At 36.6% G+C, this 27,216-nt stretch overlaps 1 protein-coding gene across 3 annotated transcripts; it reads right to left on the bottom strand.

Annotated features, from left to right (window-relative positions):
* Positions 1–799: 799 nt before the first annotated feature.
* Positions 800–26,563, bottom strand: LOC100888744 (protein smg8). Of its 3 annotated transcripts, none has more exons than XM_030986496.1 (22): positions 26,470–26,563; positions 24,303–24,420; positions 23,832–23,882; positions 21,756–21,878; positions 21,120–21,203; positions 20,618–20,685; positions 19,381–19,492; positions 17,642–17,689; positions 17,195–17,283; positions 16,695–16,825; positions 15,159–15,337; positions 14,442–14,581; positions 12,861–12,948; positions 12,154–12,309; positions 10,926–11,072; positions 9,993–10,200; positions 7,903–8,076; positions 7,053–7,196; positions 6,085–6,240; positions 4,125–4,308; positions 2,577–2,759; positions 800–1,903 (listed from the first exon to the last, which is right to left on the bottom strand). In XM_030986496.1, exons 1-22 carry the CDS (start codon positions 26,505–26,507, stop codon positions 1,786–1,788), a joined length of 2,739 nt encoding a protein of 912 aa, XP_030842356.1. In that variant the 5' UTR covers positions 26,508–26,563; the 3' UTR covers positions 800–1,785. The 3 variants fall into 3 exon arrangements, with proteins under 3 accessions (XP_030842356.1, XP_030842357.1, XP_030842358.1); XM_030986497.1 differs by having other exon boundaries at positions 17,195–17,280; XM_030986498.1 differs by lacking the exon at positions 23,832–23,882.
* Between the last annotated feature and the right edge of the window lie 653 nt (positions 26,564–27,216).

The following is a 27,216-nucleotide window of genomic DNA, read 5'->3' as shown; positions in this document are numbered from 1 at the left end:
AAACAATGTTCATGTTACATTTTAACAAGCACTACAAGTGGTATCTTCACTGAGATGGTTTACATCACAAATTGCTAAAAAAACTAGATGGAACTTCGAAATGATGCCTCCGCCATATAGCGATTTTACAAACCTAAACGGACATACAACCCATAAATAAATGCCTCTAGCTACTTTGTAGTGGAGACATATAAAATGTAGGAAAAAGATCCACAATCGACTACTAGTACATGTACCAACCATCCATATATTGGAGTTGCATTGAGTTGCAAATACATGGCTTGGGTATAATGAAAATATTTTCATTGGAATCTTTTTTATACCACTCATCGTATGTATATCAAATCAAAATGGGTAAAACTTAAAAATATCATCAAAATAATAAACCTTTGAACAACAATGAAACACAGTTAAAAGTCTTCATAAGATTACATTACGGATTGGAAAGAGAATTCTGCCTAATGTTGCACAGTGTTCACCTTGGTGAATTTCTCCCATGGCACATCACATAGCAAACAATTTACTCATCATTGATTACTTCACATAATCATGTTGCCTTCTCTACAGAAATACTTTATAACACTGATCTTCCTTTTCCTCTCTCTTATCACATACAATTTGAGGCTTGATTTTCCTTTTTTAATAACATATATATTTTTTGCGTACGACCATGAATTAAAATCATGATTATGACGACATACCATGTTAAATAAACTTTTAAGTTATGTTCAACTACACACATTTCCCTGTATCTTACTAGGATCAGAGATATCTCATCATGATGCTTTGTACTAAGTTTTTTTAAGTTCCTGAACGTGGACACATACTTAACATATATTGGCTCAATGTGGCAAATAAAATGTACATGTGTGTTCATGAACTGAATTTCAAATCCTAAATTAACTCCACATTTGCTTGGCAAGAACATGTTTACCTTTAATCTTGGACACAACACAGCTCACCTCTAACCTCTAACCTCTGACCCTTGGATGACCTCTAATATATGGGGGTGAGCCATGCACCCCATAGCTTCTGGCAGAACAGGCAAGGTCGAGCAGATCCAAGCATTCATTGTTGCCAAGGTCAGTCATACAGGAAGGCTGGTTGAAAGCCAGTCTAGTGTGTTATGAAGTGAGTTATCATCAAGTTCTTTTGAGCCTTCAAAGGCATTGGGAGCCTGGTGGATGTTGCAACTTGAGAGAATACGTTTGATGGCTGCATGCATGCACAGGGGTTCGATGGCTTATCTTCAAGCATATTGCCCCAAGGCGGACAGATGGATGGGTATCTCCCTCTGCATTGCAGGTACATTTAAGTCATAAAATGGTCTCAGGTTTTATGAGCTTGTACAGACCCTTGAAAAGCTACTTCTGGTTGGGGGGTTGATGTCTGATAGGAATTTATCTAAGCTCTTCCAAAGGTAACTGATCCTTCAAGTGGTAAAGATACCCTTGATGACGAGGTCAGGTTTTAGGAGCTTGTAGGATCAACAGGTACAGTCTTTTCAGAACCATGACCACTTACGACGGAGGTTGTTGTCAGTGCTTAAAGGACTTTCAGCTCTTCCAGTGGCCGATGGTCCTTTGTCTTTAGAAGTTAAAAGTACCCTTGACAGTCAAGTCAGGTTTCAGGAGCTTGTAGGGCCACCAGGGACGGACCTTTGAGAAGCTTGTGGTCTAGGACGAGGCTTGCTGTCTTTTTTCAGGGAGCTCAACTTCATCTAAGCTCTTCCAAAGGCAACTTGAAATTTACTTTCAAACATTTAAAGTACCTTTGATAGTCAAGTCAGGTTTCAGGAGCTTGTAGGGTGACCAGGTAGAGTCCTTTGAGAAGCTTAGCCCCTGGTGTGGGTTGATTGTCTGCAGGGGGCATGACTGGACCAGCTTCACTCCCATACACAAATCTGGTTCACAAGTGCGGTCAAGGAAGATTGATACATTAGGTTATATACATGGAAGTACACTAATATTTTTTCTCTTTCTCTTTCATATTATCAGAATAGAGTGTTCTGAAAATTATTGCAAAATACTTTTCAACGAACATATCAATTATTTTCTAATCAAATACTGTAGATGTAAATTACATTGTCTGTTCAGAGCCAGAAGGATGTTAAACTCTCTTTAAAAGTAATTGAATATATGCCTTGCTCCCTCCAAACAGGGGAAATAGTTTTAGATTTTGTTTCAGTGGTAAAGATAATAATACAAATAATAATAATAATACATTTATAGAGCGCAGAAACTATCGAACATTAAGTATATATTCTACTGCGCTAAAAGATTTCATATGGAAACTAAAATATAGCTTGGTCAAATACCAGGTAAATTATTCTCGCAAATGTTCTGTGTTTAACTGAGTATTTTACAAGAATTTATCTCAAAATTACACTCAATCAAAGTCATTCCAGCAATTTGTAGAGCATCAATATTTAGTGGCCTTATCAATGGTGGTGATGAAACTGAAAACAAAACTGACTATTCTATCCATGATTCATCTATGAGAAAGACTGGGAAAAGTGCCTAGCTGAAAGCAATGTGGAATACAGAAGTTTGAGACTGATGATTGAGAAAGGATACGGGTATCTGAGGACCCACATGCTGCTAGGGGTGAGAGTAATACCCTCATCCCCTGGTAGAGGGGTGAAGACAGGTGTAGGGTGTGGTCCTGGCCTGACCTTGGGGTTCAGTTTGATGTGGACCGGTTTGGGTGGAGTCACTATGAATGACCTGATCAGCTGACCTAGTGGAGGCTTGTTGGCTCTAAGAATAGAAAAGTATAAAAATTTGAAATACAATTCTGTAAAGAGACAATTTATTAGAAATCTCATTAACTTTTCTTCCGCTAGCTTGCTTGCTTTAATAATTGTACATAAAATTCAAAAGATTGAAATACAATTATGTGAATAGACATTTCATTAGAAAAGTCATCAACTTATATTTTGCTTGCCTGCTTTGATAATTTTACATAAATTCATTGCTGGGAATAGACAATGCACTATCAAACTCATTCTTTTTTCCTTTACATGCTTGCTTTGAAAATTGCGATTCCTAAGAATTAAAAATGCTCTCTTGACAATTTATTCAAATACAAGTTGGTGATTTTCAGGTCAAAATGAATGCCATATCGTCGGTGGGGTGACAAAACCTTGTATCTCAATTTTTTGAGATTTTGATTTTTTTGCATAATTGTGTACCTAATGGCCTACAAAACCACCTGATAAATCCATGGAACGTCTCCTGTCTCGGTTTTTTCACAAATTCCACACAAAGGACGGTGTCACAGCACTAAATCCGTTGAGACAGGAAATGTTTTTTCGCTCTCCTGAAAATTCATGATTTTTGAGATACAAGGTTTTGTCACCCCACCGACGATATGCTGCTGAATATATCATGCCATTATGTATCTCATTATTGTTTGTTGTGTAGTGATCCACCTTCACATAAGAATAGATAAAAAGTTTTTTTTTTTTAAATTCCATCGTCGCAGTCTTACAACTGAATTGCCATTGGAATACAATTGAAACGTACATGTAATTACAAGTTAAAAGTACAATAGTCTTAGAACTATGACTGAATATATTCACTGTATATTAGTATCAGGTGCTAATTGGGAAGAGAGCCTGGAGGGTCACAGTGATTCAGTTACCTTTTCCCTCCCAGGCACTGGTGACACTTAATACTAAATAACAATGAACATTTTTGAAGAATGGTTTCATACATGATTTACAATGAGTGGTTTATTGCTTAGTCTTCAAGGGATCAACAGGAAATATGCAATTCATTCTCTTTGTACGTCCTTAAAATCTCATACTATACCACTCCGTTTTTGCCTCCTATAATACCTTTTAAATTCAGATCTACTATATTGTATTACTTAGTACGGAGCCTATTCACTTTACAAGCTATGCTTTTTATTAAGGCTCCCTACATTTTACATTGTTTTACCTTGCCTGTCATATCTATATATTTCTAAACCTTCGTACCTATTTTCTGTACATTATACTTGATTTGAACTCTTTAATTTTTTGCTTGTAATCTACACTTATACGCTTGTATGAAAAATTAAACAAAAATATTTACATTGTTTTTTTATGTAAATGTGAAACAAATACACTTCAAACAAACCTGCATGGGCAGGAGTAATAGAGTGGCATGTCCAAGGTGACAAGTTTATTAGCGCTCTCCTTAGGACCTCCTGACCCTGATGCGACCTTAACAACCTTGTCTGGTCCTGAGCAGATGAACCTGTGACCTCTTGGGCACTCGTACTCATTACCGATGTATGCCCTCAGCCCGTCTGATGAACCATCTGAAAGAATACACAAAGATGAAATAAGATGATGTCGAGGGTTCAGTGACACACAGACGTAACTCCATATTTTGCCAAAGTTAGAATTTGATATCAAAATGTTCAGAAAATGTGGGCTTTCCAGGAAACACAAAGACTTAACTCCACCCAACACCCCATTGAAGTCAATGGCTAGTGAAACATAGACTTTACTCCTTAAGGCCCAAGTGTTCAGTGACACATAAACCACTTTTTTTCTCAAAATGGCCAAAATGGAGTTACGTCTTTGTGTCACTGACCCTTCGATGTAATGCTTACTCTTCCTATCTCATAAGTGTTTCTACTTGGGCTGTATCCATAGGGTCATTCATTCACACTGTCATAAGTTTAACTTCTTGGACATCTCATTGAAACATGTAGAATTAAAACGCGTTTCTATGGGATGTGTAAAAACTTATGACGGTTTCAAGAAACTGGCCCCGTTAGGGTACAGATCCATGACTGAATGATATCATTTGAGATATCTTAAAGGTACTATGTCCCATTTGCAGGCCCAAAAAATGAAAAAGTTAAATTCCAACTGCATTTGAAAGATAATACTAATTTAGAACTTCCTTAAAAAAGGTGGGGCTTGAAAATGTCTTCAAGTGGGAAAATAACGACTATTAGTTGCCAAATCGACTTTAGGGCTATAGAGCCCAAAAGTAATAGTCTTGATTTTCAGACAATTGTACCGAATGGTCACACGTTTTATGCTGCGCAAAGATTCAATCAGTCTAATCTTGGCCATCACAAGAAGTGGGTTATTGATGTAGACAAATGCTCATGTACCCTTTACAACTCTTTTCATGTATGTTATTACCAAAGAAGAAAAAAGCCAGTCAGTCACTCAATAGTGTCTGACAGTGAAGTCTAGCAAGTAAACGGGTTTCCTTGCATACATGTAATTTGAATATGAGGACACTGCTAACGTTTAAATTTCACAGATAGGACATACATGACATATTCATAATTCCTGCAAAATTCTACAGAATTTGAGGTTGGCTGCAAAAGGTACAAAGTACCTTTAACCATCTATATTTGCATGTACATCACAGGATGAGGTAACACCCATTCTTGCAAAATGAACAAAATCTTCTATTCACCAAGGAAAGCTTAAAAATTTTACAAGGGCTTTTTTTTTAAAAGCCCTTTTTCTCATTTTTGACTGGTTAATTTGGTCTGTTTGATACTGCTTGAAGTGAATTTTGTCTAACTTTTTACATGTCTTATATATGCATGAATTTGTATGATTGTATGTATTTTTTAAAATGTATAATATTGTAATGAGCTATTGTTTTTTATATGAAGATGGAAATAAATGAGCAACGGCCACACCGGCTGTCATTAGCATTATTCATGATTCATTTGTATACAACTATTCTTTTTTCTTTGTTTTTTGTTTTTTGTTTACTCTGGTGATCCCCTCCTTACAAGCCCTTGAGGCTTTTTACGGGACACCCTTTTCTTTCATTTATTTGTATTACTAGCTCTTATGTATGTATTACTCTGTTATTTTGATGTAAACGTGAAGTTATGCATGACATACTGTTAACTTGTTTGTTTTTTAATTGTACATATTGGAAGAAATAAATGAGAGCTATATGCTCTCTCAATCACATGAATGAAAATACACCTATGAAATCATTGAGCCTTTGGAAGCACATAAGAGCATTACATCGCATTCTGATACGGGCAATACCGTAAGTACAGGAACAGAGCATACTTATTAATAATTGTTTTGACTGTGATCCTCACCTTTCTTGTCTCTTCCCCTGCCTCCTTTCTTAGATGATGTTGTTACCATCTCACTTGGTGAAGGCCAGACTGCATCCATGACAGAGCCTTTCGGGATGGGTATGTCCCAGGCTAAGAGATGCTTGCTGTCTCGCATGAAGTTTGGATGGTCCAAACCTGAAACAGAAGAACAACATCAGTGATGATAAATTCAAGATCTGGGGGGTGTTTCACAAAGACTAAGATCGACTTTAAGTCGGACTTAACTATGGCAGGCTGTTCATGCCACTGTTTTTTCTCACCATTTACTGGTATTGGTTTCTCATGGGACGTACAGATCATGGTCACAAATCTACAGAATTTACATTTGTTGATAATTCATTATTGAAGGAAAAAGACTATATAAAGATCATAATGGTAAGAGCTGCCTGCCATAGTTAAGTCTTACTTAAAGTCGATCTCAGTCTTTGTGAAACACCCCCCCCCCCCCTTAAAGAATATATCTACAAATCACAACCAAAATAACACTTTTAGATTGTTTGGGGCTTCCACAGTTTAAAGAAGAAAGTATACTTTATCAGAAAGTACCAAAGACTTAAATTTGACCATCTTTACCAATTACAATTAGTGAGCTCAAACTGAAGATCATGCCACGCAACTTTGTTGGTGCCGGGTCATAATTCACTGTAAACTGATTTCAACGATAGAAGTAGTAGTAGTAGTAGTAGTAGTAGTAGTAGTAGTAGTAGTCGTAGTAGTAGTAGTAGTAGTAGTAGTAGTAGTAGTAGTAGTAGTAGTTGTAGAAGAAGTAGTAGTAGTAGTAGTAGTAGTAGTAGTAGTAGTAGTTGTAGTCGTAGTAGTAGTAGTAGTAGTAGTAGTAGTAGTAGTAGTAGCAGCAGCAGCAGCAGCAGTATCATCATTATTAGAACTTTCATTATCATTGCTGATGTTAACTATTTTTCATTTCTAAACTTATTATAATGACTTACCTTTGGTTGGGTTATAGAGTGAAGATGGACCAAGACAAACCAGAGACCAAGAAGAGAACGATGGTAGCATGCCTCTGGGTGTGATGCTACATAACATGCCTTCTAAGGGTCGGTTGTAATGAGGTTCAGAAACACCTGCATCATCTTCAAAGGAAGAAAACAATGTTTGATCAAATCACTATGGAGATCCATGTAATTGGTACACAGTACTTTCAGTAGTAGTAATGATAATAGTTAGATTTATAAAGTACTTTGTATTGAGGATACAAAGTACTAAATACTATTCATACCCCAGCTTTAACAATGTACATGTGCCATAAGAAAATAAATATCTGTATTTGATATGCACTCACTCACCCAAGGAAATACTCAGAAGTCAAAATACTTTCCACATAATTACACATTTAGGAACAGAATGTACCATTTACCAAGATATATGTCACTAGAAAAGAGTTATTACTTTTAAATCCACATTGCACTAGGCGTTGTGGCGTGCGCCTGTAATCCAGCTAAAAAGTGGATGTTACAAACTGATTCAGCCGAGGACGCAGGTTCGAAACCGAGTCACGTCTTTCGGGTGGTGATGTGTAAAGGTCGGTCCCCAGAAGTAAATAATAATATCTGATTGATACACGTCTGAAAAAACCCAATACACACATGCACTACTTATTACTACTTGAGCCCTCTATATAGCAAACAATGCCTAATCGGTGCCTGTTGGTCCCCCATGATCACCTTTTTCTTATGTTAAATGAGAGTTGATTTGATGAGATAACCACCTGTCAGTGACCTTGCAGGGTGGTCTAATCAGCCCCTGGCCAGACTAGAACAGACAGGCTTTACTAGTTACCTTCATCAGTGTCCTCCTCCTTCTCCTTGTCCTCTTCCAGATCAGGTTGTTCATCCTGGGTTGATAGAGTAGCAGCTGTTCCTATGACTGGCTGATCAGTAGACCCTTCATTAGGGACTGATTGACCTAGACTAAGCTCAGGGGTCATCACACCTGACTGACTTTCTTTAGTATCTACATCGAGAGTGAGATGAAACATACCACAGGATTAAAAAATAATCAATATTACTGTTTCTTACATATTGCCTTACCAGTTACAATGTACTGACCAAAGTGCTTATGGTGTTGTCATTCTGGGTACTTTATTAAATAATGTTTTGAGCACATGTTCAATTGTTCTCTGAAGAGCATTCCAGTCAAATGCTTACACTATGAACATGTCAACAAAGAAAGCGGACAAAATATACAGTTCCTCAGGTAGACAAAAGAACATCCCTTCACTGCTATTATGTAAAAAGTGAATTTGCATGTGACACCTGTTCTACACATTTTTACATAATAGCAGTGAAGGGATGTTCTTTTGTCTACCTGAGGAACTGTTTATTTTGTCCGCTTTCTTTGTTGACATGTTCATAGTGTTATTAACTATAAATCCAAACATAAATAATATACAGATATTGACTGGCAGGGGGTGTAATATAACATTCTTTGGAGCGCTGAAGGGAGTTTTATTTTCCCAAATGGTTATATTTTCCTTAAGCATGTAGCGCTGAGGGAAAGTATGGTCACGAGGGAAATATAACTCCCTTCAGGAAGAATGTTATATACCCCCTGCCAGTCAATATCTGTTATATTAGATAGCCTAGGTTTGAAAATGTACTGGGGGGGGGGGGGTGGTCCATTTTTTGGGCTGAAATTTTTTTTTGACATAACAAAAATTTGAAAAAAAGCAGCGAGAAGAAAAAGAGTGATGAAAAGAGAAATTCTGAGAAAAAAAGACCTTTTGAAGGAAGAAAACAATTTTGGAGAAAAACGAAATTCCAAGGGAAAACAAAAAAATTGAGAAAAAAATGCATACAGTCCTGAAGAGGGTGACATGCATCGATTAAGAATATATTAATTTCACCAGCTGGTCAATATAACCATCGAAGGTGACCGGCGAGGAAAATATAACAATTACGATCAACGCAATCGATATTACGTGACGAGCTCTGGACCAATCTCATATTACATGTAATCCTACTGGTACCCATTTAACACCTGGGTGGAGAGGAGCCATGTAGAGTGAAATGCCTTGCTCAAGGACATAGATGCCATGTCAGGGTTCACACCAACGCCCTATGCATTCCCAGTCAAGTGATTAAACCACTAGACTATCACACCAGGCTTATGGTTGCTATTCATAACAAGTTCATCACTCTTCAGCAGTTCTTCTGCAGGTGGATAATAGTGTGAATGGTGTGAAAACAGTGACGTCACTCAATAATTACAGCTGATCACAGCCCTGTGCCATAAAACTTATTAATAACATGATTGATAGCATCGTTAATGAAACAGAGCCCCTTGTCTTTCTTTCTTTCTACTGGAAGGCTCACAAGACCTGCTATATTAACATCAATATTCATACAGTGTGTATCAGCATTCATGATCCCTGTCATATGCAATGCACATGTTGGAATTTCCATACTGTATTTCATCCTGTAGCAATTTCTTCAAAATCCAGTTTCAGACAGGTTGTAACAGGTGCAGTGGACACAAAGGGTAACAATATTGCACCCCTCAATAAAACCAAGTCTGATATTGATTGGTATGTTCCTAATCAGATTTATCGCTTCTCACTTAGAATCCATAGATTAATAAATTATTAGTCATTATTAAATGATTATCACCTTCTGTGCCGTGGACAGACAATCCCTTCTAAAGTCATATATGTTATGTTGTATAATGTTTTAGGACAAAGAAAAGCTAGTTTTTTTTCTTCATATTTAAACATCATGCCCATAAAAGATATAGTATACCAAATTAAGTAATAGAAAATATATTTAGAGCCTATACAATATCTTTTGAATTAATTTCTCACAACATTTAATTTAATTTGTGTCATAGCAGTGTTTGAGTGAGTAATAAACAAATACACACACCCCTCTTACCTGTGCTTAACTTGATCTTTTCAACTGCTTTTGTACGTCCCTCATCCTCTTGATCTGACACCCCCTCGTTTACAGGAATGGAATCACCCTCAGAGGTCAGCTGTGAAGGTCGTCTTGCGGGAGCAGGACTGTAGACTGTGAACTCATAGTGATGCAGCTTACTGCAACATTTCTCTTCCATCTCTTTGAAGAAGTCATAGTTGGCAACCTGTACATTCAAAAAAGAGTTTTCACAGAAAATTATAAGATTACCACTTGTTGCATCTACACATATGTGTATTAATCTGCATGCTATTGATGAATTTGAAAGTTTCAGAAGAACATGGGGGCATTCCATTATTTTTTTATGTTAAATATCATGTGATTTTTTTTATTTTGTTATTTGAAGTTGATCAAAGTTACAGTTTCAACATTTGATAATATGTTTAATGTCCAGATTTCTTTCAAAGTACTAAGGGTGACTATAATGTGATATAGGTTATACAAGAACAGAATATCATTATTAATATCATTAGTCACTCACATTCAAGTAATACTTCATATGATAGAACTCAGAGGTAAGTATCTTGACTTGATATTTTGCTTTTTTTCTGGACTTTAAATTCATATTGAAGACCCCTTTTTATAAAAACAAATAATTCATTGTTTGTAAGTTCTTGCAAAAATGATATTCACTGCACTCAGCAAAGTCGCAATGAGCTTGATAATGAGCCGTGACAAGTCTCATTCATTACCCTACTGTGACCTGTGTGCAGTGCATTTATACAATAATGCACTCGCAAACGAGTTATTCGTATAAAAATTAACCTTTTTATTGGAAGGTGCTAACATATGTTAACCCATTGCCTGCTTGACCTGATGGTGCCTGTATGAAGTTTATAGGAATTGGAAAATTCAGTATTCAATGGATTTATAAACCAATGTAGACCTTACCTTGACATCGAAGGGGTCTTCCCTGGTGCCTACTGACCTGCCACAGTTACAAGCACATGGTGTCTGATTGTTATTAGTATGGGGTAGATGACTCAGGACTATCTCCCTCGGTGGGTCCAACTCTGGATCACTGGGCAGGAGATGAAGCTGTGTGAGAGAATAGGATGTGAGACATTGGATGACCAATACATAGGGTTAGAGTTAGGTCTACAAGCACATGGTTTCTGATTAATATTAGTATGGGGTAGATGACTCAGAACTATCTCTCTCGGTGGGTCTAGCTATGGATCACTGGGGAGGAGATGGAGCTGTGAGAAAGAATCAATGAAAAGGATGGACTTTAGAATACTCCACCTGAATGGACTGCGTAAATATTCATAAATGAATGATACATGCCATAAAAACTACAACAACAACATTGGATGACGGTTAGGGGCAAGTTTAGGGTAAGATTTAGGGTTAGATTTAGGGTTAGATTTAGGTCTACAAGCACATGGTGTCTGATTATTATTAGTATGGGGTTGGTGACTTGACCATCTCTCAGTGGGTCCAACTCAGGATTACTGGGAGAAGATGAAGATTTTTGACAGCACAAATGAAACTGATGTATAGTATTTACTTGTATTTGTATAGGATTTTGAGCTAACAAGAAAGTTGCCATGGTTTACAAAACAGTATCTGGATGACCACTGCTACACAATCTCCTTTTGATATCTCCTGATTTGCAAAATTCATGCAGATAACTGTGCAATTATTTTTTGATATCTCATGGTCCCCTCCTCACCCCTCTTCCTGGGAGCCATTAGATCAAGCCAGCAGTCTTATCAAAGAAAGATTGAGTATACCGTGTCTATAGGGAAACCTGTCTGATGGCCACTTTGTCTGTTCCTCTAATTGCATGGCCTTAAATGGGTTCAATAACATTACTTTTGCAACATACACATTTATTCAATTTACTCTTAGATTGCCTCAAACTGTCAACATATTTCAATCCATTGTTTCATTAGTTCATCAGTGTTCATTTTTTTGTAATACAAATTTATGCCCTTGCCAATTATTTGACTTTTAGTTTTATATATGTTTATATCTCTCTATATTTTTAAATTGTTTGTAAATTGAACATTTTCAGCCTGCGAGCTGCTTGTTTGATGTGATTTCTCAATAAACCAAACCAATTCAATTCAATTCAATTCAAAACTGTACATATTCTTTATGTTAATATAGTTACCTTGTGGATGCAGTGATGACCGGTCAGACTGATGACCTCACACAGCTGTCGTCCACTCTGCCAGAAGAGTTCACATTCCTCCTGAAGCTGGTCAGCGAATGTCTCGTAGGCTGGACCACGAGCATGCTGGGAATACATCTTCATGGCTTGCAATAGCTTCAAAGGGTGAGTAAATTTTACAGAAAATGATTTCCTACAGGGCTGAGAAACAAAACATAAGTTGTCCTATTCACAATGGCAACATTATATATTTCTATTGATAATAACATCCTTCTGATAGAATACATGTCCAATAACATGCTATAATGCAGCATTTTTCAACTTTTTTAGTCATGCACCCTTTTAAGTAAGAAAACTTTTGCATCATCCCAATCTCAAATTCATCACAGAAGATTCATTTTGCATCACTCTGGCACTCGTCAAGTGCCATGTAAAGTGTAGACACATATGGGCACATTTCACAAGAGAGCAAAAAAAAAGACCCTTTTTGATATGCTACTTGAAAAATGTAATTTGTATGATATGATATAAAATTATGTATGTGGGCACTTTACTGCCAATAACATTAATACAAAAATCATGGATTCGGCTACCTCGATAACTAAATTTTTCTTGCGGCACCTTGGTTGAAAAGCGCTGGTATATTGTATTATAATACTATAAAAGGGTAACAGGGGTACAAACCACAACCCTTTTACACTGCCTACCTTGTTTCTATGTACTGTGCTGGTATAGTGTGAAGAAGCATTCTCCTGATAAGATCGGCTTGCCATGGGTAAAATCTTCTTGCATCTCCTATACCACAAATGTTGAAGAAAAAAATTCTGAACTGTTAATTATCTCAAAAATATTATCTCATTGAACTATGTATCATATCTGTAAAACCTGTATGTCTTATGTTTATATGTTATGCCCTGGGGGTGTTTTATAAAGCTGTTCGTAAAGTTATGCATGACTTTACAAACAACTTGTATATGAAGTGTCAGATAGGATGCCCAAAGTTTTTCCTGATGTTTTAACAAAGTGTGACTATATTCCCAATAACCTCTATTAAATTATGGCAAAAAAAGTATACTTTGCCATAAAAATGTTTGTTATCATATGAATGTTAATCTACATCTGCACAGGTCGACTTTAGTTGATGCAGTTAATAATGATTGAGCATCCCATTTGGCTTTTCTTATATAAGTCATTCCTAAAGTCATGCGTAACTTTACAAACAGCTTTATGAAACACCCCCCTGGTTTGGTAAATCCATTGTCCTGGGCCATGTATGCTATATTGTGATATATGTCTGTATGATTATGATCTATTTATACCACTGTCTAGTTTGATTATAAAATAAATGCATGACCTCAATAACACAGAGTTCATCTGACTAAATGAATCCGTCATTATTAATGAACACTCTAACTATCTCATGATCAGAAAGATGTCATTGAGCAAAATTTCAATTTCTTAGTGCAGATTCAACTTTTGAAGTTCACATATGAATTGAATAGTGTGGGATACTATGATCACGTATCTGTATGAGCTCGTTTGCAATGATCTTTCATATCATTTAAAATATGCAGGTAGATGTATATGAAAGTTTAAGAAATGTCAAAGTTTGTTTTTTCCGGATTTAACATGTATCCTTATCTCATGCACTTTATGATGTTTTCCATATGAATTACAAAATGTGTTATTCACCCATAGTTATTCAATTTGAATATGAATTTGAATAAAAATATAGAAGCACGGTAATGTAGTGCTGTGCAATGCTTGTTTTGATGGAAAATGATACTTTGGGGGTTTTGTCCACAATAATAATAATAATAATAGCTAGTTCTTATATAGCGCTTTCAGGACCGAAGGCCCTCTCAATAGGCATTGTAAAACACTTTTTATGCAATACAAAAGATAACAGGCTTCAAATTAAAATTTCAAAAGTTTGTAATTTATTAAGATGTCTTTCAGAGATATTTATATTTAATTCAATTTAATTCAATTCAATTAATTTCAATTTAATTCATTCAAGTCCATTAAAAAAAAGTACATGGAGAACACATTGTACATCGAGAACATAATTACATGTAGGATACACAGTATACATACACAGAACTTCAAACACAAAATTAAAAAGAGAAGTAAAGACAAGAGTAAAAAATGAACATGTTTACAGCAAAGAAATAGATAATGAACATGAAATGGGAAACAGCAAAAGAAACAAATGAAAGTTCTCTCGAGGCAGTCCCCAGCCTAATAAAATACCCAAGTTTGTACTGACATTATTCGAGATGACTTACATTTCTGAGAATCTAAGATCTTGGTCTAGAGCAGTCTGAAGGTAGGTCAGTGCAGAGGTCACCTTGGGGTCATCGGTCACATTCATTAATAGTTGATAAGATGAGGTAGCTACTTCTATCCAAGTCTTCATGCTTGGGTACTGTATGAAGAACAATCAAGGTAAGAGAAGAAAGTCAAATGTGTATTAGATAACAAAATAACCAGTGATAAATTTCCTCCATATAAAAAAATTGTACTGTCAAAATTCTGGTGCATTCACATATCCTACATTTTGACATTGTATTTGAAATATGTTGATACTGTCAAACCTGCTTTAATGACCACCTGTCTACAAGGACCACATTTGTTGTTTCCCTTGAAAGTGGTTTCTCATTGAAACATGTATTAAAGGAACCTGTCTACACATACCACCTGTCTACAAAGACCACTTTTTGTGTATCCCTTGGGCGGTCGCTGTAGACAGGTTTGACTGTACTGTGAAATACAGTTGTATAACCAAGAGAAAGGATGCACAAATATTAAACAAGTTTCCTCCTATTACAGTGGAAATGTCAATGTAGTAGTAGAAGACCTCATTGGATAACTTGTTTAGCACAAGTCTGGCTAATCTGCCATAAGAAAAATGGATCATACACAACACACTTTAAGTGCAAATGGGCTGACTGACTGGTTATGTATAAATCAAATCAAATCAAATTAAATCAATTTTTGTGTACCTCAAAATGTGCAATAGCAGCTCCTCTAAGGGTATCATCAAATCCTTTCTTGTTGAGTATGAGGTCAACGTGCTGGTGAACAAACGCTCTCAGAGAATCATCAGGCTTGTCCGTCAGAGATGGTATGGTTTCCATAGTGATAGGCATAACAAATACTTCCTTCTCTGATTGGTGATTATCTATAGAGATAAAGGTTCAAAGGTGGGAGAGAATGATGTAAGACAGTTCCATGTATATCATATGACTCTCATATATTATATAGCACACTTGTGGAAGGAAGGGGGAGATTTACTCCTCTTTGATTTTAGCTCCCTCTCTCTCTTTCATCTCTCTCATCTCTCTCATCTTTGTCTCTCTCACTCTGTCTTTCTCAATTTTCCTTACCCAATTTCTGCCTTAAAGGTACTATGTCCCATTTGCAGGCCAAAAAATGAAAAAGTTAAATTCCAACTGCATTTGAAAGATAATACTAATTTAGAACTTCCCTAAAAAAGGTAGGGCTTGAAAATGTCTTCAAGTGGAAAAATAATGACTATTAGTTGTCAAATCGACTTTAGGGCTACAGAGCCCAAAAGTAGTAGTCTTGATTTTCAGACCATTGTACCGAATGGTCATACGTTTTATGCTGCGCAAAGATTCAATCAGTTTAATCTTGGCCATCACAAGAAGTGGGTTATTGATGTAGACAAATGCTCAAGTACCCTTTACAACTCTTTTCATGTATGTTATTACCAAAGAAGAAAAAAGGCAAGTCAGTCACTCAATAGTGTCTGATAGTAGAGTCTAGCAAGTAAACAGGTTTCCTTGCATAATTTGAATATGAGGACACTGCTAACGTTTAAATTTCACAGATAGGAAATACATGAAATATTCATAATTCCTGCAAAGTTCTACAGAATTTGAGGTTGGCTGCAAAAGGGACATAGTACCTTTAAAGGCAGGGTACTTTACCAACATTACACCACTACAGTAAGGTATTCTCAATACACCCTTTCAGGGTTACAAGAGTGCCCATGCGCTGACATTGGCGCCATTTTAAAGACCATCAGTACTAGTTTGGCTAGGAGGGATTAGACCACACAGCGAGGTCACTGACAGGTGGCTTTCTCATCAACTCAGCTCTCAAATAACATAAGAAATAGAGGATCATGGGGGACCAACAGGCATCGATTGGGGTAGTTTTCTATATAGAGGGAGCAAGTAGCTACAAGTAGGACAGTGGGGCTTTAAATTATGAGTGAACAAAGTTGTTTACTCGTAATTTAAAATGGCGCCCATATCAATAATGATGTGAGCGCACAGCGCAGGCAGTGACGCAACAATGCATACGCGCATCTGAAAACATTGATGCCGCAACATTTACTCGCAAATTAAAATGGCTGCCTTAACCGTGAAAGGGTGTATTGCGCCATCTTTGGGTGAAGGCGTACATAGATTTTTACAGCTTCCTTTACCCAAGCATCACCATGAGCACTTTACTGCAGTATGATCTTAGTTTACTTTCTACCATTTGTGTGGGTGTACGTAGGTCCATACCTGATATGTCACTGCTACTGGTGAGTGAACATGAGTTGATTAGTTCATGTATGGTGTCCTTGAGTTGATCATGAGAATGCAAGATGTGGACAAAGGCTTGGTTTAAAGGGATACTGAACAGACAGTGAGACCTGGTGAGATTCAAAGAAAGATAGATACAACTAAACCTTCTTTGAAAGACTGCATGTATAGAAACACAACTTTTATATAAATATACCCCCCCCCCCCCTGAAACAGAATTTCTATATGAAACATACATATTTAGGGAGTCTGTATTTAACAAGCATCAAGATGATTTTTCATTGTCTAACGTCAGTGGTCTTTATAAACCAGTTTGTATTCCAAAATACATAGTTCTGTGATTTCGCTACTCCATATTTACATAAATAATACATATAGAATGTTTGATACAAAGCACTAATTAAACAAGAGCAGAAAGGACATTAATGACTGGAAAATGTGGCATACAACCTTTCTTTCAAATCATTTTCAATTCTTACATGTTGTTTGTGAGAATGTGAGTTTTTCTGAAGATCCTGTAGATCTGATCTTCTAGATGATGTTGAAGAGCTTTACGTTGGGATTTCTTCTGAAAATCAATACAGAAATCACATTTAAGAAAATATTCATTAAAAAAAACGACTCTTGTGGTAGTTGATCTGCATGTAGACTAGTCAAATACTAATCCAGCCAAGAACAGATGTTGTGTTTAACGTTCTGTCAAACTATTATCTCCACTGCATAAAATGCTGGTATTTTGAGCAACAATCAGTGCAAGTTTTTCTGATAATTCTTATGACTAAAACATGTATGTTTAAATCACAATAACATTCAAGATTAATTCAAATTACTCTAAATAAACAAACAAAATCAATATTCCATATCAGGTTTCCTAGCACATTCAAAATAATATCAAAATTAAACGATTCAATGTGATTGCAACCCACCTTGGTTTGTCCGCCCTGTCCGGTGTCCTTGACATCATTGAGGTCACTCTGTACAGGATGAGAACACAATATGATTACTGCACACAATATATCTTTGAACCTGAGGCAACCTTTGGATCGATAGCACTACCATGAACATTAAATCTACATCGGTAGTATTAGAAATTATACTTCTTGACGTTTGATCTGAGATTGATAAAACTAGAGTGTCCTTTAGCAAGACATAAATCTAAATTTTGCTACTCTCCACCAAGGTGTTAAATAGTTACTGGTAGGAAGAAATTCCTTGAATATTCCTTGGGGCATGTTGGAGCACTTTGAGCCTCCTCCCCCTCCTCCTCCTTTTTTTTTTTTTTGCAATGTTAATACGGGGAAGGGGGAGGTGGATTTGAACCCTCAGTGACCTGTAGGACTGACGATCATATATGCTGTTAGCCTTCTGGACTTTCTATCTTCCGGGCCATTGGTTAGTTAACCTGGGGAGTGTTTCACAAAGACTAAGATCAATTTTAATTCGGACTCAACTATGGCAGGGCTTTTATGCCACTGATTTCACTCACCATTGGTCTCTAAATTATGATCTATAGATAAATGTTTTTCATTCAATAATGAACTATCAAAAAATGTAAATTCTGTAAATTTGTGACCAGGGCTCAAATTAATTTTTTGTCCACGGGGGCTCTTCCAAAAAAAAAGCGCCCCCGTGAGCCTTCTCACGGGGGCTCTTTTAGTACTGACGGGGGCTTTTTTATTAATAAAAATTTCCATTGAATTGGGGGTACCCATGAAAATCCTAAATTATTTGCTTTTTAATCATTATCATGAATAGTCGGCATTATTTTCCTCTTACAACTTTACAAGTTATAACATGCAGCTAGCTAATGGTCAGATCTCTTCTCTTTGTACGAAATTTCTGGTCCAAGCCCGTATACATTTGCCTCCTTGCCAGCAGGTCTCCTTTTACTAATTTTAGCTTTCGGTTGATTTACTGGTCGAGGTTAATTATTTGCTGGTGTTTTGGAATTAGATTTCAGAGGATTCACGATTTTCACAACGAAAACCTTCTCCACGTTTCGGTCCTTGCGCGATCGCCTCTAGCTCCAGCAGATATGGGGCGGCATGCGTGCACACCAGTATACTACCGGCACAGCCAGTATAGTCGCTCTGCTGACGACCGCAGTGCACTGCGATCTTCCGTTGTTTGTTTGTATCCGTAATACCCATAGAGATGTGGAGATGGGAGATATAGCGCAATCTTGCAGCGAAAGGCGTTTATTCCTTCACAATGTGGCAGCCTCTAGACAACGAAGAATTTGAGCGAAAAATCCTGCACGCTATTAAAATGTTACTTCCATACTTCCATTTCATTGGTTTAAGGTTTGAAACTTGAAACTCAACATTGTGTGAAAGTTATAACAGAAAGGATCATCTTTATTTTATATTTGTTATTTATATTCCACGGGGGCGATTTTCAATTTTGCAATCGCCCCCGTGAGCACTCTGACGGAGGCGATTGTTTAGCTCACGGGGGCGAATCGCCCATTGCCCCCGTGTATTTTGAGCGCTGTTTGTGACCATGATTTTATACGTCCCTTGAGAAACAAATGCCAGGAATGGTTAGAGGATTAGTGCCATGAACGGCCTGCTATAGTTAAGTCCAACTTTAAATCGATCTTAGTCTTTGTAAAACACCCCCAGTAACCATAAATATACAAACATCATAAACTGCCTATCCTCACCTGCTGAGAGACAAAGAGAAGGCGTGGTGTGCACATACGACCTGACGTCTGCCACTGTCTGCTAACGGACAAGCCTTTCAGACTGCTACTCAATTGGGGTGACAGCTTCTCTCTGTCAAAGGAAAAAGGAAACAGTGGTATTACTGTCATATCTACTGAATTGAAAAGGTCAATAAACTCCATACTATAACTGTTTATTAGTTCTAACTGCTTCAGTGTTAGATGTGACGATCCGACTAGGGCTTTGTTTCATCACACATCTCTCTACCAGGCAATCTGTATTTGGTGTTCATTTAACAATGTTTAGAGCATGAATCAAGCAATCTAAATATGAAAATTTTCATGGTGCCACACATGTATATGTTGGTTTTGAAAATAAATAATTGCAGATTTATAACAGATATTTTCACAAAACACTTTTAAAGACAAATGTGTCCCCCGGCGAGGGTCATACATGTATATCCTACCTCTGATATCATGGGTACCAGGAAACATAGGGATTGGCCACCCATGCATAGTGCTTGCCATGTTACAAATAGTTTTTTCAGCTGGAATATACTATCTAAATATTATATGAATTCAAGAATGCTGGGTGGATCATGCATTGACCAAAAGTTATATCACTTTAATACAACAGTACAAGGACTGCTCAAGGGAGGCAAGAAATACAGTCTTTATTCGAGATTGGAACAGACTTGACCATCAGAAAGGGAATCATGGAAAGAAAACTAAACTATTTTGGGCACATTGTTAGGAGATCTGAAGGTGTTGAGAAGCACATACTGCAAGGAGCAGTCGAAGGAAAATGGGGTAGAGGTCGTCCACCAATATCTTGGACTGATGATATCAAAAAAGTGTCTGGACAAGGAAAGAAAGGTGCAACACAAATGGCAGGTGAAAGAGTTGCATGGAGTGCTCTCGTGAAGACCACAGCAGCGCTTTACAGCGCCACCTGAAGTTGATGATGATGATGAATCACAGGTGGTCTCCAAAGGGTTTCACAGTATATAGCATAATCTTGGTGATTGCAATTGGACCATTAGCTGAAGCTCTAGAGACTTTCTTTTTTTACAAAGGTTCAGGAATCTGTTTCACTGCCCTCAGTCTCAAGGGAAGGTAAGTCATGTGGTCTGTCAGTCAACGGCAATGTTCACAAGAGGATCACTTGGATCACAAACAACAAAATACACAAAGAGCAAAACATCACATATTTATATACATGTACACCTGTACTCACCTTGTAGTCTGCAATGCCCTGAAAAGCTTCACATAACTGGTGTCAAATACAGCTCTAGGGTGACAAACCTGTGTGTAAGAATATAAATGACATTTGATCACATAATCAGGTTAATGATCAGGTTCAAAACATAAATTTTGTTTATAAAACGGGTCGGTAATATGAATATAAAGTTTTAAAAATAAGCAACAAACCTCATCAAAACATCAACAGGCACACAGTCGAGGAGACCTGCATTCAAATTATGCTTTATTGAATGACATCATAATAAGTGTACAGTCAAACATTAAAATGTGCATCTCAATCCGCACATCAATGTTCTCGACTTTTGACACTACCTGCATTTATCGGGCATTTATTTTTTACGAGCTAGAGATAAGCATACAGGTATCTCAGCCTTAGGTTATGACATTTTGATCAGAAATTTTTTCGCCCGGTAGTTGTGAAAGAAATTTGACAAATTAGATTGCTTTGATTCTTGAACCTGTTTTCTATTACTCACCATCATAATGTGAGATATTGTAAAGAGGTAGAGTAGGAGTCTAGCATGTTGACCCTCATGACTCTTCCAGTATGCATGGCTATCCTGAATAAACAATAACATCAAAGCAAGATTATACATGTACGTTGGAAACATTTTTACCACCATCTTATAATAATAATAATAATAAATTGTTTCTTTTATAGCACTATATTCAATTTAGAACTTATCAAAGCGCTTTACAAAACAAATAAATCAATGAATTGAATCTCAACAAAAAATATGATAGAAAATGTAATGCATGAAATTACAATATAAATAGGTGTGTTTTAAGATGCTTCTTAAATAATTCAACTGACATACTACAGCGTAATTCACAAGGTAACCTTTTCCATGTAACCGGACCACTGATGAATGAAGTTTGTTAATTCTCAAACATAAAGGACACATTCTGATTACAAGGTATAATGATAAATGATAGTTCTTCATTCCTTTCCTTCTATCTGCTTTGCTTTTGTAAGTGACATTTTCATTTAAATAAGACATTTGTTTGTAATTTGGTAACAAAAAACTATGAATGTAAAAAGTGATTAATGGTATGAATTTGACCAAAAAACACTAAATTAAATCATCACACTACAGTGTATCTTGACTTACAGCTGTTGAAATATGTTGAGGAAGAAGTCGACATAGTTGAGCTAGCTGAGCTCCATCGTAGATTGATACAAGCTGTAGGTATAGTGTATGCCTGGATTTGTCATAGTATGGTTCAATGTAACACTGAAAATAAAGAAGTAAAATTCAATATGAAGTTAAAGAGTGTTGCAGGGATTTCCAAAGTGAAAATCTCAAAACTTGTAAAAGGACTTAAATGTTGTTTTTAAAAAAAATCATAATTGAAAATCTTTCCTAAATTATTTATTTATTTATTTATTTCATTTCCAGGCAAGATGATAACATACAAAATATCACAAGGTTAACAAATGATAGAACATACTGTAAACATAATGATATTTAGCACCAGCCAATGCCTGAGGATCACCTAAAAGAATTAAAAAAATTCTGTCGAGAGGCTCTCCACATTGGCTGGTGCATACATAAAACAAAATATAAAGATAAGGTCAACATAATTTATAAATGAATGTGTAACTAAAACTAACGGTAATATACATGTAGATCAAATACTATTAGGATTATTTTAAAGAAGGATTCGAAAAAGAGCTGTTCAAACTATGCATGTATGATAAATGCAGAAAATTGTCTGTTTATACAGTCATGTGGATACGGTAATATTGGAAATTAGCAAAACTGTATAACATTATGAATTTGAGTTGATTTGATTTGAAGTTATCCAAATTATGGAAAATTATTATTGATGATTGAAAGTTATCCAAATTGGGAGACATTATTATCGATTTATAGACAAATTTAAAATACATAGTAATCAAAGGTAGAAGAATGTTATAGAACACATTGATAGAGGAAGTACATCAAATAAGAACTTAATAATAACAACATATGCATTAAGAAATTAATAAAACATATCAAAATGCAGAAAACTGTCTGTTTATACAGTCATAGTGAGAAGGATGTGATAGGACACATTGATAGAGAAAGTACATTAAATAAGAACATAATAATAACAACATACGCATTAAGAAATCAATAATACATATCAAAATGCAGAAACTATTATGGTGGCAAAATGAAAGTATTCATTACTAGCAAATATACAGTTAATTTTCATGTTCAAATTTTGAAATATGTAATGTCTGATACTCTTGTTAAAGGGACTGGATCGGCAGTTTCCATGTGCAGAAGGCCATAATTCGCTGACACCAGACTTGGTGGAAATAACATTAATCAGAGTACAAATCTGCACACAGCAAACCTGTTGGCCAGTCAAGAATAACCCCCTAATCGCTCGGAGAGCTTCGGCTGAGGGAAAAGCGAAGCATTACATAAGGTCTAATGGTCATAAAACTGAAGGCTAGCCCTGGTGATTGACAACACCTGTTATTGGGTAAACACCAGAACGGTGTCGAATTCCCCATGGAGCTGACTTCTACGTGACTTTAAACACAAGTGTAGATGTTTTCTGGTACAGTGTTCTAACTAAGATTTCTTCCCCCTCTTCTTCTTAATTAAGGAGGTTGTGACTCGTCAATACTCCAAATTATAAAAAATTACAAGTACACACACATTATATAACCATACATGTATATATATATATATATATATATATATATATATTATACTTGTAGCTCAAATTAATGATTTTGTTGATGAATACATGAAGCAATTTTTTTCTTCGATTTTTTGAATGCTTCACGGAAGAAACCTGGCACATTCTTTTCTTTTCATGAAAAAAAAAACTCTGTCAAATCTTAAAAGCTGGCTAATTGCCTAATAATGAAGAAGCACGACTTCATTACACTGCAGTTCCTATATGATTGACCATAGCCATTATCTTACATAGTCTTTGATGTTGCATTGCGTTATAAGGATGAAGGTAATGGGCCATTCTTCCATGCAATGTATCCTGTACAACATATGTCTTTTTGAACATCTTTCATCCAAAAATAAAGAATCTCTAGGTGTGACAATTGAACAATGGTGCTCTCTGGTAACCCTACCATTTGTCATCTCAAGAGATGTTTTGTTCATGGATGAAATATGTTGTATAGGTCACATTGCACAGAATCACCCTAAGACAGAGATTAATTCACTCACACTTCTTACAACCTGTTCCTCTGACTTCACATGTTCAAACACAGTATACTTCTGTAAGGAGAAAAGTAAGATTTATTTTACAAGTTTTTCTTTGAAATAGATTTTAACTCTTCATCCTACTTTCTTCAATTCTTTTCATTTTTCTCCCCTTCGTCCCTTCCTCCTCCTCTTCATCTTCTTCTTAGAATTTGATTTTTCTTTTCTTCTACAGTATTTGGGTTTAATTCCAAAAGGAGCTAAATCCATTTTTGTAACTTCAGAGAAAAAAAGAATTGTTTACCAAATTTTGCACAGGCATCTATGGAAAAATTCAGGTTGACAATTTTGTTGGAAGACAGGTACTACTAGAGTGAACAATTTTCTGATATCAATAACTACATTTTCATCAAAAGTGGATTTAGCTCCTTTTGGAATTAAGCTCTTCATATTTTCTTCTTCTCTTTTCTAGTATCGTTATAAAGAAATTCTCACCTCAAAGATGTGTTTGTCGAGAAGATTGTTAAGGATGAGTCCATTGCATTGAGAACCAGATGACCCTTTACCGAAGACACCTATCACACACACGTTCTCAGAACTTCCATTTAAGCTCCTACATTGGGATAGAATGCACAATTTTATTTGTAAATTGTAGGGTCCTACACCCTTTTTTTTAAAGCAAATTCTTGTTTAGTTAGGCACATTCATGGGGCACTAGAGGGTGCTTGTTAGACTAGAGTAAAAGAGCCCGTTTTCGGCCACTTAAGACAAAATCCTATTTTAGGATCCTGTACTTCCTATTTATTATCATTTTTTGTTCAAATCATGAAGCAAATATTATTATTATTTAAACAAAACAAGAATCCCAGAAAAAAAGTCACGAATTGCCATGACAATATTCATTTCAATTTTCACTGTTTCGGAGTCAGTTTTCGGCATAGCGTACCAGTTTTCGGCCGCATGTACAAAGTCAATAGGAAGCACGCGCATGCGCCGTGCGTTTCCGCGCTGATCTATAGCACTAGCGGGCGGAGCAGATATCCCACGCCGGAGCTCCCCGGAGCTCGCCAGGCCGAAAACTAGTACTGTGGTGATCGGATATTGGAATCTGAATTAGACAGAGATATCGTGTGTGCGTTGCGGTGTGCGGCTGCATTGATTTAATACATGCGATGAGATACTTTTGAGCTTGCGACTAGCACAAAATCGGGCTCTAAATCTGAAAAATACTTGAAATAAAGCTCATTTTATGGTACCCATATTTCTTACAGACACGCGTAAGATACTTGATTTTTCAGATTCGGGTAGCAGGACCGCCGATTACATCGCTAAAATGTGATATTTTAGGATATATTTTCATTGCAAATGTGGTTCTTCAGTGACACTGGCATGGTATGGTATGTGTGGGATATGTGTTATGCTATTATGCGATGTATTTTAGAGTGATTTTACCTTGCATCCAACCAATCGGCCGAAAACTGGAGCTGGCCGATTACCGGCTCCTTTACTCTATTCAACAACAACAAAACAAACCTAAATTTTAATAGAGTAAAGGAGCCGGTAATCGGCCAGCTCCAGTTTTCGGCCGATTGGTTGGATGCAAGGTAAAATCACTCTAAAATACATCGCATAATAGCATAACACATATCCCACTCATACCATACCATGCCAGTGTCACTGAAGAACCATTTGCAATGAAAAATATATCCTAAAATATCACATTTTAGCGATGTAATCGGCAGTCCCGCTACCCGAATCTGAAAAATCGAGTATCTTACCTGTGTATGTAAGAAATATGGGTACCATAAAATCAGCTTTATTTCAAGTATTTTTCAGATTTAGAGCCCGATTTTGTGTTAGTCGCAAGCTCAAAAGTATCTCATCGCATGTATTAAATCAATGCAGCCGGACCCTGCCACGCACACACGATATGTCTGTCTAATTCAGATTCCAATTTCCGATCACCGCTGTGCCTGTCTTCGGCCAGGCGAGCACCAGGGAGCTCCGGCGTGGGATACCTGCTCCGCCCGCTTGTGCTGTACATCAGCACGGAAACGCACGGCGCGCGCGAGCGCTTCCTATTGACTTTGTACATGCGGCCGTAAACTGAAACGCTCGGCCGATAACTGGCTCCAAAACAGTGAAAATTGAAATGAATATTGTCATGGCAATTCGTAATTTTTTTCTGGGATTCTTTTTTTGTTTAAATAATAATAATATTTGCTTCATGATTTGAACAAAAAATGATAATAAATAGGAAGTAAAGGGTCCTAAAAATAGCATTTTGTCAAGTGGCCGAAAACGGGCTCCTTTACTCTAGATTTGTTTTCTTACACTTGTGACAAATCAATGAGCGACAGTTGGGGGACATAATCAATGAAATAATTTGTAATTTTGGAAATGTTCACTTTCTAAAAAAAACAATTTTCACCTCCACAGTCAATGTCAGTCCACAACACATTGCAATTTGCAGCAATGAAAAATCTGAAAAACACAACATAAAAAACAGTAGACGGGACTGAAGCACGCTGAGGCACGGTCCCTGCACTATGTCACTAGACCTACTAATACTAGGCCTAGTGTAAATATGCACACTCTTGTGTTTTCATTCATCTTTAACCATCAACAACTTTAATACAACAGGTTTAATAAAACTACGAACCTTAGTCTATTCAAAAATTGCAAACCATCCTTTTCCATTTTTGTTCTCTCTTCTTCGTCTTCAGGACGAAAATTTCGACTACAAATTTTACTTTATTGGCTCTATGGTGTCTTCGAAAAGACTTTTTACAAGGGGAAATATAACGGGCTATTGGTATGAGAAGTCAGAGTCAAGACCATGTTTGTTTCCTTGTTTCGAGGCCAGTTTAAAGGGAACTGACATGTATGGTGTTGGGGGGGGTACCGACCGGCCTTTCACCCCTCTTGAAACCTAGATGTAATACCATGATAAGTACACTATATACATATTCTTCTCTTTTTCACTTTGCAGCTTTGCCTATTTTTCCATTGAAGTGCATTTAAAAATGTGTGGCTCTCCGAGGAAGGGAGCCGTCGTTTTTTTCTCTACAATTTCTTAATTGATGACAAGTCAGAAAGATCTGAGTAGTTTGTTGTAACGTAGTATTCGAAATGTTCGATTATCCCTGATGCCAGCTATATTTACAACAGAATTGAATAGCCAAGCTTCCTAATTATACGGACACTATGTAGATACCATGCATAATGAAATAAAATACACCATTTTTATTTTCATGATACGATGGCAGGGTGCTATGCAGCGGTCATTGACAACTTTATCAATGAATGGTAAAATAAAAACGCACTTTTTTTTAAAAGAAACTGAAAGAAAGGTTTTACGGGCAATCTTAACAACATCGGATGATGAAAATAATAATCATCTATTATG

The sequence above is a fragment of the Strongylocentrotus purpuratus genome, unplaced genomic scaffold (assembly GCF_000002235.5).
Source record: "Strongylocentrotus purpuratus isolate Spur 01 unplaced genomic scaffold, Spur_5.0 spur5_scaffold_16, whole genome shotgun sequence".
NCBI lineage: Eukaryota > Metazoa > Echinodermata > Echinoidea > Camarodonta > Strongylocentrotidae > Strongylocentrotus > Strongylocentrotus purpuratus.
This window is presented reverse-complemented; position numbering and strand designations above follow the sequence as displayed.